At 41.5% G+C, this 16,951-nt stretch overlaps 1 protein-coding gene across 2 annotated transcripts; it reads right to left on the bottom strand.

The window, feature by feature from the left end:
• Positions 1-648: 648 nt before the first annotated feature.
• SAR1A (secretion associated Ras related GTPase 1A) lies at positions 649-15,961 on the bottom strand. 2 transcript variants are annotated; one of them, XM_045842193.1, is made up of 7 exons: positions 15,833-15,961; positions 11,135-11,208; positions 10,889-11,008; positions 10,396-10,461; positions 7,786-7,889; positions 3,663-3,794; positions 649-3,077 (listed from the first exon to the last, which is right to left on the bottom strand). In XM_045842193.1, exons 2-7 carry the CDS (start codon positions 11,190-11,192, stop codon positions 2,961-2,963), a joined length of 597 nt encoding a protein of 198 aa, XP_045698149.1. In that variant the 5' UTR covers positions 11,193-11,208; positions 15,833-15,961; the 3' UTR covers positions 649-2,960. The 2 variants fall into 2 exon arrangements, with proteins under 2 accessions (XP_045698149.1, XP_045698150.1); XM_045842194.1 differs by lacking the exon at positions 15,833-15,961 and adding an exon at positions 11,449-11,521.
• Positions 15,962-16,951: the final 990 nt, after the last annotated feature.

Genomic DNA, 16,951 nt, shown 5'->3' with positions numbered 1-16,951 from the left:
AGTGTATGGAGACTCCCTCACCCTGGATTGAGGCAGCAAATGCTTAATGGCGTATCTGTCACCTAAAATCTGTGCTAAATCTCCCAAGTATGGAGTGTAACCAGTTCAACCACTTTTCCCTTGATCTGTAACATCCTTCTCTTTGAAGTAATTAGTAACATTCTTTCCTTTGTTATCTGTAAAAGGTAATCGCCTACAGCGAACCTGTGCATAGTAAATGAGGACCTTCCTCAATGTAATATACCCAGAAAAGCAATAAAAGCCTGTCCAGGTAGGGGCCGGGGCTCTCTCTCTCGCTTCGAGTGGCCACGCTGTCCCTTTTTCTCCACTGGACTTCTGTAGCCTGTGTGAATTTGTCTCTTGCAGCCACAACACACGGACTTCGCGGGCCGGAGTCCACATCACTGGGACCACAGCACGCTCCAAGGCTCTCAGACAGCACTAATGTACTGCTTCTAGTAGAATGTGTAAATTGGCTTAGCCTTTTGTTTCTGGTACCAAGATTTAAATCTCTCACACCCATTGTATATGTTTCTTCCCATAAATAGGAAAATTTTTTGGCTTTTCCCAGCACAACAAATGTCATGATGTGTTGAAATTCACAACCCAATGCAAAAAAAAAAGGGGGGGGGGTAGCAAGACAGCAACTTTGTTTTAACTTTTTATTAAAATGCTTAGGCTACACATTGACTTTCTTTTGTAAATGACTGTTTACTCTTCCAGAAATAGGACGTATACACACTCTGGTAAAACAGAAATGGAAAGTCTCAGTCCATGGGAGTTCCTGTACAAGCTCTGATCCTGTTAGAGGCTGAGCTCCTTCTGGCAGCTGCTTCCTACTCTGTTATGATGGGAACGGTGTTTTCTGTGGGGCAAGAAACAGACAGGTGCTACTTGACTTTCCAATCCCTTCTTTCTCCAGTAGCCAAAACAAACCACTTTCACAAAGAGCTGCTCTGCATAGAATCCAGAGGTTTCTAGCTTGCTACGAAGGGATTAAAGGAAAATGGAAAAGAAGAAAACAAGAAAACTAACAGTTAAGCAATCATACTTCTCATGTCTCTGGATAGGAAAGTATGGGTTACCTTTAGCCAAAGTAAATTAAAAGTATGCAAGTTAACTAATTCATGGTTAGACAGACTTGTTCACTTAAGGCTTTAACCCCTTTCCAAACCAACAACGATCTTACTCCAGCTATGCTTGCTCATAAATGAAAGCCATGCTCACTCCAGACTCATACTCCACTGAGCCTCTGCATTTGGTACATGGCAGCGAAAAAATATGCTTGCCTAATAGTCCTGAAGACGCTGCTAACAATAAGAAATCCAACTAAAGAACAATACTCTCTCACTCCAAAAATATGTTACGCACACTTTCCTTCCTTCACATTATAAGCAAGAATCCACTGAATTCAATCATCTGCAAAATAAGCACCATTATCACAATTTTCAATTTTGAGGAAACTACTTCTGATTTTTCATTAAAGGAAAAATGAACAAAGATATCCTCCCATCTTTAGACCACCTCCGATCCCATCACTCTTACTGCAAGGATAGAAAATTGGTTAAGATAATGAAAATCCAATTTCACACATGGCATTAAGAAAATGGAAAGCTGTAAAAATAATCCTCATCACACTCCCGGGGACATGGTGGCTTCAGTACCGACTGCTGCCTGACAGTAAGTGATGCTGGCTCAAAAACAACAGCACCACACTAAGTTTTTGGGTTAGAGTTTCCCCAGCTTAGGGAGAAAGACAATTTCATGCAAAACAAATCTGGAAAAGCTACAGATGTTAACCTTTAAACACCAAAAAAACCTGGTAACTGATTAAAAAAAAGAAAAAAGCTCATGAACAGTCCAATAAAGAGACCAAATTCTGCCAGTGGAAAATTTAAAGTCCACTGAGTAAATCTTTCCTAGATTCAACCAAATGCTACAATACCAGATTTTTAAGTCCTCAAATCAAAGAGTTAAGAGCCCTTAAGCCGTTAACTTTATCCTGTATGACTCTCCTATTCAGAAAAATCCCCCCAAAATCTGTGCAAAAGCCACTGACACACCAGCAGTGCATGACGACACAGGAGATGTCCTCGACACGTGCATGAGGCAGAAGTCACTTTTGATAACCGAACATGAAAAAGGTGCTACAGTGAGAAATAACACTTCACAACAGTTCATTAAAAGCAAAGACTGGCTGAAATCTGTAACTTTATAAGTAATAATAATAATAATAATAATAACCCACTCTGTAATTAACTCTTCCGCGTGAACAATCTGCTACACACTCCGTGATGAGGAATGACCCTAGCTCGCCGCGGTGGAAACTGCTGCAACTGCAAGGCCAGGGCTCTGCTCTTTCCTGTTCTGCGCACAAGGTGCTGCCACTGCCATGAGGCAGTCAGACAGACAGGGGGCTTCTCTCCCCAGCCTGCTAACTCCACGGACTGGGTTCGCTTGACTGAGCGCTGGCCTCCAACATGTATCTGTGCATAATTTTATGACGTATCTATATGCCATTCACTAGATTTAAAAAAAAAGGAATAGAAAACTCTGGACCAAGTAAATTACAAACTGAAAAAGTTAGAAGGGAAACCAATTACATTAACAACACTTTCTTTAAAAAATAGAATCACTTTCTTTTGAAATCAACCACAGTGGTGAGACGTGTTTTTCTTCACAAGTGTCCCATGAGGGCATGCAGCTTTCCCCAGCAAATCCTGCTTCCAAGTCCCGGGGTGCCGACCTGCACCCGCGCACGGGGCAGGGTTACCTCCCGACAGTATGGAAAGAGCACGCGTCACCACTGGGCGCTGAGAGAGCTGACAGAGATTCTTGGCTTCTCGACGCCAGACATGGTTGTGGAGAGCTTTCCTTGTTCTATTAGAAAAGTTCGTGAGGAAGCTGTGAATAGGATCAGTCCAGAGAAGTAAAACTCTTTTATTTTCACTGTCCAAACATCAGTCAATGTACTGGGAGAGCCAGCGGAAGCCCTCGCCATAGCCTTGCCTCTTGAGCACGCTGCACATGAACACTTCCATGGGGCGGGCGTTCAGCTCCTTCAGGGTCACATTCCCCTAAGGGAGACAAAAACCAAGAAAGGCTTGTGAACACCCTCATGAGGACAAAATATGAAAGGGTGATCACAAAGATAACTTTCTTCATTTCTCCAAAGCAAATCTAAGGAGGGATTAATTACAAAAAATGTGGTCAAGGCAACACAGGTGCCCTCTCCAGGGCTTCATGCTTACAGGACAGCTCAGTCCTAGTCCCAGCCACTCTCTCTATGAAGAGCATTTGCTTTGGACACACCTCCACTCACTGGCCAGCTAATGCAGCAAAATGAGAAAAAGGCCACTGCGACCCATAGAACCAGCATGGTCTTTGATGGACAAAAGAGGTCTGGGACTTTTTAGAAATAAAGATATTCACACTAATGCAAACATTCAGAAATACATGCTAATAGCAGATTATACTGAAGAAATTAAGAATTCATGCATGTGTAACACTCATGAAGAACAAGGGAAACTAAACATATTAAAGAAAGCACTTCTGGGAAGAAAGAGATAACCAAGAGCCAAGACTGAGGAACTATGCAAAAAAGTTGTTTCAAAACCTGTGAATTTCCTTCGTAATATGTCCCCTGAAGATTTTTCTCTTACCTTTCCTGTGGTCTGCCCATAAAGCCCAAATATCTCACGGAGTTTTTCTTCACTGATTGCATCTGATCTGTCAATTTTGTTACCCAAGATAAGGATTGGCACATTGGATATTGTTTCATCAGTCATTAAAGCCTAAAGACAAGATTTAAAAGAAAAAATAAGTGATAAATCTATAAAAGCTCACCAGATCATGAAAATCACTGATGTTCACTATCTATAACACAGGTGATAAACACAAGGCCCGCAGGCCGCTCCCCCTTGTTTTATCTGGCCTGGCACCTTGTTTCTTTCTGGCGGCAGCACGGAGCTCTCACTTAAAAGTTAAGGAGCAGTTACATTTATACACACCTAAAATTACATTCGGCCCTTGGAAGGCAACCACAGGGCTGATGTGGCCCCCGGGGAAAATGAGTTTGACACCTCTGAGCTACAAGGTATCAAATGTAAAGTGAAAATCTAATCACCTTTACACCTGAGTGACTGACTCAAAGTTTCATCTTGACATTATATATAACATTCTTAATATTAGATAAGAGGCCCGTAAAAATACCTTGACATTAAACAAAAATCCCCCAATGGCCTCAAAATAATGGCAACTTAAGGCTGTATCTACTTTACAAGGCAGCAGAACCAGCCCAACTTTAACTCCGAGCTAAGTCACTCAGACACAGAACATCCTCAGGCTATCCACTGAGCACAGTCCTAGAAGCAGGAATGTTTGGGCTACAGAGTCTCAAGAATGACCACAGGAGCCGCCCCCCCCACCAAGTGCTCACTGAGTGCCCAACGTGTTCAAGATGCTACCTCAGGTGCTGACAGGGTTACAAAGGGAAGGGTAAAACACATCCCTAGCCTCAAGAAATCTGCCCTCTATGTTCATGCCTCTGGCAACAAAGCAAGGCAAGTGGATGATTAAGTGTCACAATGAATGGGGACAGAATATAAAAACTAAAAGGCAATCAGAGGAATGAACTGTCAGTGTGGACTTGAGGAAAGTCTTAGCGAAGATGCAGAAGCTCAATGGGGCTCTGAAGGAGGGACAACATTTGGAGAGGTAGAATATAAGCAACAACTTTACAGTAGGACGAGAATTCAGGAAGCCGCATGGGGTACCACCTGGCTGGGTTAAAGCATCTATGCTGACATGCAGTGACAGAAGAAATGGGATAGCAAGGGATGACCAACATTATGGTGACAGTTTGAGGGGTTAGCTGCAATAGACCCTCAAGACTCCAAATCCAAAAGTTAAAGGAAAAAATCTATATGCTTTTAATACAATGAATTCACAAATAGTATCTGTCTGTGGTGCTCAGGTAAGAGATGATAACCTAGCCTAAGGTGGCAGCACATAATGAATAGTGCAGCCAGCATTTTGGAGTAAAGGAGCAAAGAGACTGACGTTTAAAGTAGAAGACAAATGAAAGAGGAATCAAAGCTGGCAGAGATTTCAAGCCCGGGAGAATCAGTTCTGGTACCAATTCCAGTGTGTGGGGATGTTCCCCAGCCAACAAGCAATTCTTGGGACACCAGCTGCGTATCCTACAATCCAAATCAATTCTGATACAATCAACCTGGACAGAAACATCAAATTCTGCAGGTTAAGGGTTCAGTCCTACACTGCTAACAGCTTCTCTACAGATGCCGGTAGTAAGTCCAGGTTATCACGTGTACCTCTGACCAACTAGGTGTGAATCAGAGGTTCCCATAACCCCTTCCTCAGGTTTGTCAGAATGATTCACACAACTCAGAGAACCATTTTACTGAGTGTTGGTTTACTGTAACAGCTCTTAAGTCAGGCCAACAGCCCGATGGAAGGTGCACAGAGCAAGGTGTGGGGAAAGGACCTGAAGCATCCACGCACACTGCTCTACCCAAATCTCCACGTGTTCACCAACCCAGGAGCTCTCCAACTGCTGTCATTTGTGTTCTTGTAGAGGCTTTATTACACAGTCATGACTGATTAAATCCTTGGCCACTGGCAACTTATTCAACCCCCAGCCCTGCTCTCCTCCCTGGGGGTCAGGAGATGGGGCTGAAATTCCGACCTCTTTGTGGTGGGGTGCATCCAGGCAACCAGCCCCCACCCCTTTTGTCATTAACATAACAAAGGACACCTAAGGGGGCGCCTCTCACTTAGGCAATTCCAGGAACTGTGTAACTTGGAACCATGGATGAAGACCAAATACACATGAGAAATATACTTTTAATCATCTGAATGACCGAACATGTATTTCTTATGAATCACAATATTGCACAGGGAATCTAGCACTCACTGACAGGAAAAGCTAGGAAAGGAGACTACAGTTAAACAAACAAAGGGAAATATGCTCTGACCACCTTACATTCCAGAAAATGACAAAATCAAAGTAAGGAAGTCATTCATTCATGTTAACAAAGTGCCTACTATGTGGCCAATGTCTTGGTAGGTACAAGGGTTTCTCGAAGACATAAGACAAGGTTCCTTCCATTTAAGTTCACAGACCTATAAAAAATAAAGAGTAAAGACAACAGACATTGATAAGGCGGAGAGCCTAACAATCTGAGTGGTAATAGAAGGATTCCTAGACGTGAGCATACCTGAAGTCTGAGATCTCTTAAATGACATTTTGAAATTTACCAGCAAAAGAGGGTAGGGGATCAGGTGAGAAAGCCAGGCAGAGATAGCCACTTCTGCATACTCAAGGAAGGGCAAATTGTTCTCTATGTCTGAAATGCAGTTCAAGGTGACAGAAAAGACACCAGAGAAATAAACAGAGGCATGCTCATGAAAGAGCTTATGGGTTATGCAGATCTGTGGACTGTATCCCGAGGATTACAGAGATCTATTAATGAATATAAAGGCAATAACAAGTGCGGCAGGGTGGTGGTGGAATCCACAGTAATTCACAGGGACACAGCTGCACGCCCAGGTAGATGGTGGGGGAGCTCAACAGTTCCATTCTGGGAGAGTTGTCTAACAGACAGCATCATGTATGAGGCCAAAGCTCAAAAGAGGCATAGACAACAGATACCCATTTGAGAGTCACTGACATGTGAGTGGCAGATGAAGGAATGCAAATAGCACGGACCAGCCTAGGAGAAAGTAGACCCTGGAGGTGGGGGAAAAAAAAACAAGATTTAAGGGCTAAGCAGAGGAAATGGTACTTGTGAAAGAGTCTGAGAAGTATTAGCCAGAGACAGTGAGAAACACCAAAACCAAGAACATAAAGAGGGGTTTAGAGAGAGAACTGCCCTGACCAGTGTGGCTCAGTTGGTTGGGTGTCGTCCCACAAGGTGAAAGACTGATGGGTCCATTCCCAGTTAGGACACATGCCTGGGTTGTGGGTTCAGTCCCCAGTCAGGGTGCACACTAGAGGCAACTGATTGATGTTTCTCTCTCACATCGGTGTTTCTCTCCCTCTCTCTAAAAATAAATAAATAAAATATTTTCAAAAAGAGAGAGAATGGCCAATGCCAAGGGGTCAAGTAAGGGAAGGACTACCCTGTAGGGCATTATATATGAGATAGATTCAAGAAACATAAACTTGAGGCATGTTCAAACTGCCAGGAACAAGAGTACAAGAGACTTATAAGTCAAAGAGAAAGGAGGCACAGGGCAGTAAAAATAACAAAGGCGACAGGAGAGAAGTTATCAAGCCGAGGAACTGCACTGCTGAGAACGATGAAAGCCTGAAGTGCGCCCTGACAGCACCGCACCCTGCACGTAACCAAAACTGAAGACGGAGAACAGACTCGAGGTCTGGCCGGTCACTCAGTGCAAGGGTGGGCAGCACAACCTGAGAAGGCAGACTCAAATGTAAAGAACACTAATCTCTTCCAAGGTTTCACCTGGTCATATGTGATATGTAAAAGGGAAAGACAATTATGCGAAGACAACAGACATAAACTAAGGACTATTCCTGAGCAAACTGGACACAGACTCACCCTATGATAAATAATGTTAATTTATTTAAGTTCAAGCTGTTTCCTTAGGACACTGAAAAGCAATGTTGTAGATTTTGAAAGTTTCTTCCCTAACTAGGACCTTTATCAAATGTTAACTGGAATGATCAAATATTGGCACTATTGAGCTGCATTCCTTAAAATAAATACAGGCCAAAGATGGGAAAAAACATAAACATACATTAAGTTCGGCTTTGGATTCCATGAGGCGAGGATGATCTGCACAATCCACCAGAAAGACAATCCCATTAATTGCTGGGAGATAATTTTTCCAAACCCGACGTGCTAAAAAAAAAAAAGTTCAAAGCTGCATCAATAAAAAATATATGTATTTTGAAAATGAATAACCTGGTCTATGAAATAGTCAAATCTTAGCCAGGTTTCAACAGCATTAAACTCTACATGATTTTCTAACTCTTAGCCACTATTAAGTCAGTATAGAAGGCATAAACTAATGGTCCATGAACTGAATGATTTTTTAAAACACAAAAACAAGGGGTTTTGGCCTGATTTTCTTAAAAACTGCAACACCTGACAGTCCCTTGCCTATGTACCCACACACCCCTTTGGATGAGACCTGGCTGTTCAGTTTCCACCACTGTTCAGTTTCCACCACTTTCCACCTTCTTACACCCAATTTCACTCACTTAAATCACCTTCCTCGCCCTGAAGCCATTTTACTTTGCAACGTCTGAGTTAAAATATCATGATGCAAATTACTTGTCCATAAAACTTTAGTCCAAAGTTATTTTCTAACTACCTGATGTGTTAGTGTATGACACACTCACTCAGCCCTCAGAGAGTCTGGGCTGACAGGTGGTTGAAGTTCCCAGGCCAACCACCTCGATCTCCCATATCTGACCCAGTATGCCCTATACATTTTATTTTTATGTCTATAACATAAAACGTTAATGGTTTAGGAAGCAATGCTTTAACCTGAATTATAATCTCTAAGCCATGCATTTCTAGTTCTTTCAATGGAATGACTAAGCAAGCACCTCTACATCAAACAGTTAATAATGGTTAACCTCTGAAACTTTCATTTTTACCTTCCATATTTGTATACTGATTGTATACTGAATTTGTTACAGTGAGTCTAGACTACTTTTTTAAGTTAAATTTTTAAGTTATATACATATAAAAAAGGAGAGATATATACATGGAAATTTCCAAATGTACAGTATTTTAGTAACTTCTGTATAATAGCAGTAGCAGTTAGGTTACTACGGAAAACTTTGTTAAATAAATTTTCCTCAAACAAAACTATGTACATAAACACATTTCTCTTCTTACTCTATCAAAACCTGAAAGTTAAATTATCACACCAGATACACAATTCCTAGTTCAGGTGTCTAAAAATACCTACTGTTCTGCATTCACCCAATGTTCTCAGTTCAGCTATATGACTGTGTCACCTCTGGTTTAAATTTGTAAGCAGTTACAAATCTTTTCAAAAGAAGCAGAAAAGACACCATATACCCTTTCCTACCCAAATGAAAATAATAAAAGCTTATTACAGGAACTAAAAAAAAAAACCCCAAGATAATCTGTAATCCTCTATCAAAACACACACTCCTAATGGTTTTGTATATTTTTTCAAAATTTCTTTTCTGTTCACATATTTTATAAAATCATACTATATATATGATTTTGTAGCATATAAATATTAAATTAAATAAAGCATTATATGCTAATAAAATCAGTGACTATAAAATTATCTGGATTGCTTCTGGCCTTTCAGCTAAAATTTTTTGGCAGAACGATTAAAGTTACCATAATTCTATTTTTTAATAAACTTTTAAAAAGCTTTATTAAGAGTCTACCTAACATAATGCTCCAATAAGAAACTTTTCAACTCAATTTAATAACTATTGAGTAAATCTGAAAGAATCTTAATTGGCTCTTTCTTCTACCTTTACAGAATACTTATTCCCACATCTTAAATGTTTTACTCCTGAGCCTGGAGTCTGGCCAAATGTAAAGTGAGTGCGTACCATATAAAGATGCCTCACACTGTATGCCTCTAAAATACATACAAGACACCTGACAGGAAGCTGGTAACCAAAAGACACAGCCTGAGTAGAGCAGAATGCACTGAGAACAAGAGGGTAAAAGAAAATGACCCAAAATGGGCAAAGCATACAAAATATCAACTGAGACCAGAGTGATCACAAGTAGTTATTACTGTGTATTATTTTTACAACTTTTGACAAGCTTGAAATAACTTACAAATAATACTCAATTTCCTATATAATTACACTGCATTGAAAAAAGGATATAAAAGAAACATGATTAAGTTCAATGTGATACTGTATTGCAGCATGTTTAAAAGGAAGAATTCTATAAAGATTATTGGGACAATTAAACAAATAAAGGACTATGCACTATAAAGTAGATAAAAATACAACTCCCTGGGTTTGAAAACTAAAATTGTATAAGGGAACATTCTTGTTCTTGGAAAATACACTAAATATTAACTAATCAGAGAGAATGAAGAACTCATAAATGGTCCAAGAAAAATAAATATTAATGTGTATTATATAGAAAGGGAGACTGATAAATCTGGACAAAGGGTATAAAGAAGTGGAGTTCTCTATTATTTATGAAACTTTTGAAAATTTGGTAATTACTTTAAAATAAGTGAATAAATCAACTTTGTTAAATAAGATCTCAATCCTAAATGCAAGCAATTTAAAAGGTAAAAATGATACACTGCTTAAAAAAAAAAAAAGAGGAGGGGTACAAAATGAACCATAAGTCAATACCATCCTTCCACTGAATCATTTCTTACCTTGCTCATGCCCACCGAGATCAAAAGTTGTAAAGGTCATTCCAGCAATCGTCAGCTCTTCTGATGCTGAAAAATTATCAATAGTGAGGAAAGAAATAAACTCCTACCTCCAAACAAGGCCCAGCTACAAGTATTGCAAGCCAATACAAATGCAAAACTTAACACAGCTTTCACCTTGTAAAGAATACAAGAGTGAAAACATTCTTAAATTATTTTTAAAAGCCAAGTTTCTTTTTCTCTAATTAGCTGCTACTTAGAAGTAGATAAGGGAGATGTGTCCTGTTAAGGACTAGTGAGAACAGAGAGTGACAGTGTTCCAGAGGTTGAGATTTACGAGTATGTGACCTGAGTGTGTGCTGGAGGGAATTTTTTTCAAGTGAGCTGTCTTCTGGGACCTTGGTTAAGACAAAAACTACATCTATTGGGGATTCATCCTCCAACCTTGACACTAACGTTTAGATATCAAAAGGTCACCTGGTATTTTCAAACCTACTCGGATGTAATGTAGGAACATGTTGGCCCAATCTGTCATCTTTGAGCATATGTAGAAGAGTGGTTTTGCCTGCATTGTCCAAGCCCAAGAATACAAGTTTTCCAGACTTCTTGTAGAGTCCTAAAAGAGAACAAAAATTAACGTAATTTTCCTCTCTAGATATTAAATGCTGCTTGTATTTAAACTGTTGGAGGAAATGCAGAAAAGTTTAAAACCTATGATATATTCCAAAGAAAGTGGCTTTACCTAGGAACTGGAGCACACTGCTGAAGCCATTGTAGATCCACTCAAAGATGAAAGACATTATTAATGCTTACTACCTGTGTAAAATATGAAAAGAGCAAACATTAGCTTTCTGAATGCTATACAGTTCTGGAGAAGTTAACTCTTACTCCCTGATCCTGATGCACATTTACAGTCCCATGCTTTTGGGAATGAGAAAACAAAGGATTTGCACCCTGGAGGGAAGTCTCTGGGTCTTTGCTCTGCAGAAACTCCTGATTTTCTAACAGTTTCCAATCTATGATACTCAGAAAACTAGGAATTGAAGATATACTTTCCTCTTTTACTGTGTGGCTCACTCCTCCCGGAAGCTGCTGATTCACATTCCCTAGATACACCACTGCTGTCCACCAGTTAACAAAACCTCTAGGAAATCAGTCCCATCAATTATCTGTATCAAAATTTCATATCAATTCATTAAGGAGAAAATAAGAATGAAAAAAAGGCATATTAACTGGAATGAAAAGCACATTAACCCATCCTTGTAAACTGCTCTAAAAAGTCACAATTTGCCCTGCTGGATTTATCAATGCTATCTCTTCTTTTTGTTTTTCTTTTCATCTTGCTTTCATTTCCTTTTTGCTATCTCTTCTTAAACAATATTCGTTTAGTCCCTGTTGCAGATATGTATCAACTTATAAAAGAGATGATACCACTATTTTGGAAAGCCATGAAGCAGTAATAAGAGAACCCTTTTGTAATGTGAATAACCAAGTGTTGGGAACCGCCCTGACTGGTATCAGAGGCCGAAACCCCCCTTGGAACCGTAAGCCGGCAAGGAGATAAAAGCTTATCTCCCTGGCAGGAATGCTGCTTCTGCTGCTGAACCCCAAAAAGCTTGGTCGGTTAGCCAAAGACGGGTAAGATTCCCCACGGGGGGAACAACCCAAGCCAGGCACGATCACTTTGGGAGGCCCCCTAAAGAAGGACTTGGGGGGGGGGCTGCAGCAAAAGGGGGGTGATGGACCCTCACTCCTCGGCTTTGACAAAGTCTGAGTTCTCAGCGTCTGGAAGAAAATCTCCTTATCTCTCGGTGGCCTTAGTTCCTGTGCTCCACCTAAGCCTGAAACAATGACAGGGTAGTACAGCTCGGTACTGGGAAGTGCGGATTTCCCGGGGTGATCAGGCCTAAGAAAGAACATGTAAATTACTGTGAAACCTTCTTTGTTTGGAATGCTCTCAGTTGAATGAGAAGGGTCTTAGGAGGAAGGAAGTTTGTTCCTCAGTCTTACAGCTCTTTGACCCCCCAACTCAATAGACCGGCAGAGTTCTTTGTTTTCTATAGTTCCTTACTTCCCCCTAATGAGTATTGTACTTTACCTGAGTTATTGTGTAGCATGAGCCCAATAAAAGCAGGTATGGACTGTAAATCGGCGCGCTCCCCACTAGGGGGAGTGGCCATTCTGTCTCTACTTCCCCACAGAAACTAGTTTGTCTCTGTGCATGTGTGTTTTTTCTTGCGTATTGTCGAGCCATCCACAGCGTTCCGTGGTCACTGCTGGCTGGTGACCCACGCGCAACAACCAAGATCTCAACACTTTACAAATATATATTTTCTTAAAATAACAATATCCATTCAGGGCATTGTGGTAGCTTCCCAGCCAAGTACATACCTTAATTAGTACTGATATTACCATCTACTGTTTCCCATAAGCCTAAACAAAACCAAAGATGATCCAAAGCTACAGAAAGGTCGACATACATTGGCAATAAGCAAGAGGACCTCTGAATAAAAGTTGAGAGAGGAGGATCTTGAGCCAATGGTAGGTGCTAATGTTTCTCAAAGGCAGCATTTTCTGGTCACACTGAACTTTTGCCTCAGTATCAGATTTGGTACAAAAAAATAGAAAGATCACCCATTTTCATTTCTGTCCATCATCAACAGCACCTGAACACATGGCTTTATACTAGATGTGACCACCTGCTTACAATAAAACTTTTCATGACATTTTGTTTTTTCAAGAAAATTAACAAAATTTAGTTGTGTTACTTTTACTACTAACTTGTAAAGGGGTATTCCATGAAAACCTACCTAGCCCTGGCTGGTGTGGCTCAGTTCGTTGGACCATCATCCCATAAACTGAAAGGTCTCGGGTTCGATTCCAGGTCAGGGCACATACCTAGGTTGTGGGTTTGATCCCCGGTCAGGGTGTATACGAGAGGCGACCAATGGATGTTTCTCTCTCTTTCTCCACCCCACTCCTCTCCCCTATCTCTAAAATCAACAAGCATGTCCTCAGGTGAGGATTGGGGGACAGGGGAAAGCCTACCTATATATTCTTCATTGAAAGAATGCTAAATGAATAATAAACTGGAAAATGGAGACAATGCATGTTAGTTACTGTTCTTTTCCATCCAATTACTGTTTCTCTTTTGCTTTGTTTGTTTTGTTTTTAATGAGGCCTGTGGCCTCACCTATAAACTTTAGGGACTGCTTAATGCTTATTTCCCATGGCTCTTATGGACAGCAAGATGAAAAGTAGGGGTTTGAGTGAGGGTGGAGACTGACAGCAAAAACTTTTATAAGAAGACACTACATAAGGTTTTATTCCTTTTAGTAATATGTAAATACACTTTGGCAGAAAGAACAAATTTAGCATGTTAAATAATAGTTTTGTCTGGAAACTTGTCCTATACTTTAAGAAGTCGAGTGACTTCCATAAACGTTCAATGTTCCTATGCTTAACTTTCCACTAAAAGGACTACAGGCCACTCCTCTGCAGTCCCCACACACCAGTTGCCCTCCCCTACTCTGCTCAGTCTACCACTGAGAAAAGTGCAGATCGCCTTTAGAAAGCACCTCTCATTTAGGTCACTTCCAGCCTGATAAGTCATTTGAACTCCAACACATGCATTCATCTGCACTACCCTGGTTTGCAGTTAGTACTTCACAGACTCTTTGTAAAGTTTTAGCACATCATTTTAGAAGTATTCCCAACTAGATGAATTCTCAGAAGGCGACAAGAGGAAAACCCCATTTTAAGGAATTTTTCATGGTCAATGAACTATTTTTATTTTCAATTTATTTTCCCTTGACATAACCTGCTTTAAAGGTCCTATGATTCTTCCCATCAGAATGATCTATGGAGAGTGCTTGAAGAAACCCTTCAGATGACGTTATAAAAAATAATAAAGGCCATAACTGGACACAAAGAATTGTGTTGCATTGCTACCCTAATTTCATGGCACCTCCATCTTTGAGATCTTAGGATTTGTACCCCTTCGTGTGCTGTTTTACAGGGTGTGCAGTGGCTGCACACACGCCTCATTTCCTTCTCACACCCGCCCCACCAGGCAGGAACAATCAGAATGCTGACGCTCCTAAGTTAGCTGGCCTAACAAAGACTGCTCAGCTGAAAAAGTAACAGTGCCAGAACTCAACCTTCCTTTTGTAATACCAAAGTCACAGCTCTTCCTCTTAATACCACATCAAATTCAAATCAAAATCACTGAATTGCTTTTTAAAAAACATAAAACCTCCTTAACCACACCAACTACACTCATGATAATCTTCTAAAGTTTTCTTCCTTACAATGCATCACACATTTTGAATATGTTAACAACTAGCATTCCACTTATAATATCTTTTATCCTTGATCCTCTCTACCACCTTATGGCATCTTATGACAAATAAGAGTATTCTAAATTTAAGGGCTCTGAACTACCAACAAAAGCACTGTCAATGTCCCCAAAACTAAAATCTGCAAATTTCACGACTCACTGATCAAATAAATAAAAAGGAAAAGCACCAGGCCCACCATTAGCCAATAAAGAGTCTATGCATCATTTCTTCTACATATTCAGATACGGCAGTTGGCTTTTAGCTAAGAAACGTGCTTACCTACAGGGTATATGTCAAAGGCCAGACCTATTGCACAGTTCCATAAATCCCCAACCTAAGCAGATGGAAGCAAAGTAAAGGAGAAAAGAGCAAGAGAGAATACTAACAAGACAATCTAATGGCGATGCTCACAAGTGCGCTCCTGACCATTTGGCTGGAATCATGAAGTAAACATTAATCTATATCAAATGAACATGAAGAAATTTTTCCATGAACTGAAAACAGAGTGGGGGTTAAAAGTGGGAAGTGAAAGGCGAAAATATGGTGTTCAACCAAGGCCATCGGATAACAGCTGAAGTGGGGGGGGGGGGCGGGCGGTGCGCGGTGTGGATCCTAGGACTAGGAGGCAGGAGGACTGGTTCCAACGCTCACACTTGTTATCTCTGGGGCCTTGGACAATTCACTGTGCCTCGGAGAGCCTCAGTCCCCAGTTTGCGAGACAAGGATAATCACAAAGGTCTCTCATCGGCCTCACTGAGGGCTGTAATGCAAGGCTCATCTGAGACAGGGGATGTGAAGCCTTTTCGTAAACCAGGGTGCACAGTACAAACAAGAAAACTGTTATCCCGCCAAGTAGCTGCAAGACCCCCGAAAGGAATGCAGATCGACCTGCTACCCTAGAAGCAGGCACAAGGCTGAGCTGACCCAGACAAGTCTGCCCATCCCCGCCCAGAACCAGTCCCACGGCCCCACAGAACCGCCTGCGTGTCACTTCCCCCGCCCCCCACCCCGCTTGCGCCAGTCTCCGCCCCGACCCTTCTGTCGTCCGCCCCAGCCTGTCCGACCCTGGCTCTTTCCTTTGCCGCAGCCTCCCGACTTACGGCCCAACCGGCTCCTCCAGCAGCGTCGGGCGGCTTCAACCCTTCTCTGAGCACACGGCCCAGCAGCACCCGGGAACGCCAGCTACTCGCCGGATATACGTAACCTCCTCCCCCGGGACTTCCGGAGGCGTACTTGCCCCGCCCATCCGTAGCATCACGGAGCTCTGCAACCAGCGGACGGCCTACCAGCGACTCCACCGCGGAGGGGCGGGCTTCAGGCGTGGGGGCTGGCCCGACCTGGCCACGCCTCCTCCCTCTCGGATTGTTTGACGCGCGAGACGTGGCAGCGCAGCGGCCGAAAGGGTGGGGGCAGCGTCCTGGCGTCTGGGGGTGGACTTAGATGCTTGGGATCCCGACTTCAAATCCGACTGCTTTCTGAGGCTCAAGGGGAATATTGCAAAGGGTGACCGACAATTACGTAGGTTCTTGGAAAGAATTAACCCGAGAGCCCTCGATCTAAGGTGGATCCCTGCAAGCTTTTGCTTTAAGTCACGTTGCACCATGACAGCCTGTTTTTTAGAATACCTAATATTCTTCAAAAACTTGTGTTCCAGGCAGTGCACTGAGTACATGGCATGCCTCGTCTGATTTGACCCTTATTACAGTCTTGTGAAGAGGATACCGTTAATATCCCCAGTTTACAAATGAGAGGACCGAAATAACCAAGCCCAAGTTCATACACTAGAGAGCGGCAAAGCAACACGTTGACTCTACTAATGCATGTTCTTGTCCTTCACATGCATTTCCTCATTTAATTCTGAGATTACTAATAATCTCATAAATTATACTCCCATTTTATCAATACAAATAAGAAAACTGAATCCAATGGAAAGATGAATGATATTTATGGGTGGGGAGACTCAATATCATAAAGATCTCTTTTAATATTCGTAAAAAGTACTAACAGGATTAATAAGTTATATGAGTGTTTTTTAAACCACCCTATTTGTTACTAAAATTCAAATGGCAATGGAAAAATAGCAATACCGGTAAGGAAACAAGCTCTGAGAAAATAGAACAAGGAGGAGAGAACTAGCACCATCAGATAGTAAAACATACTACAGATCCTCAGTAATTAAAACAGTTTGGTACTAATACACAAAAAGCCAAACAAATGAA

The sequence above is a fragment of the Phyllostomus hastatus genome, unplaced genomic scaffold, assembly GCF_019186645.2.
Source record: "Phyllostomus hastatus isolate PE091 unplaced genomic scaffold, TTU_PhHast_1.1 phas_contig_38, whole genome shotgun sequence".
In the NCBI taxonomy this organism is placed as follows: domain Eukaryota; kingdom Metazoa; phylum Chordata; class Mammalia; order Chiroptera; family Phyllostomidae; genus Phyllostomus; species Phyllostomus hastatus.
Note: the sequence above shows the minus strand (reverse complement) of the source record. Positions and strands in the feature narration are given on the sequence as shown.

Excerpts from the sequence above, each read along its gene's own strand:
- SAR1A (XM_045842193.1), bottom strand. The coding sequence starts at position 11,192 with ATGTCTTTCATCTTTGAGTGGATCTACAATGGCTTCAGCAGTGTGCTC. Across the intron at positions 10,462-10,888 it reads TGTTCCTACATTACATCCGA|CATCAGAAGAGCTGACGATT; the intron begins GTAGGTTTGAAA and ends ATAATTTTTCAG. Across the intron at positions 3,795-7,785 it reads AATCCAAAGCCGAACTTAAT|GCTTTAATGACTGATGAAAC; the intron begins GTATGTTTATGT and ends TCTTGTCTTTAG.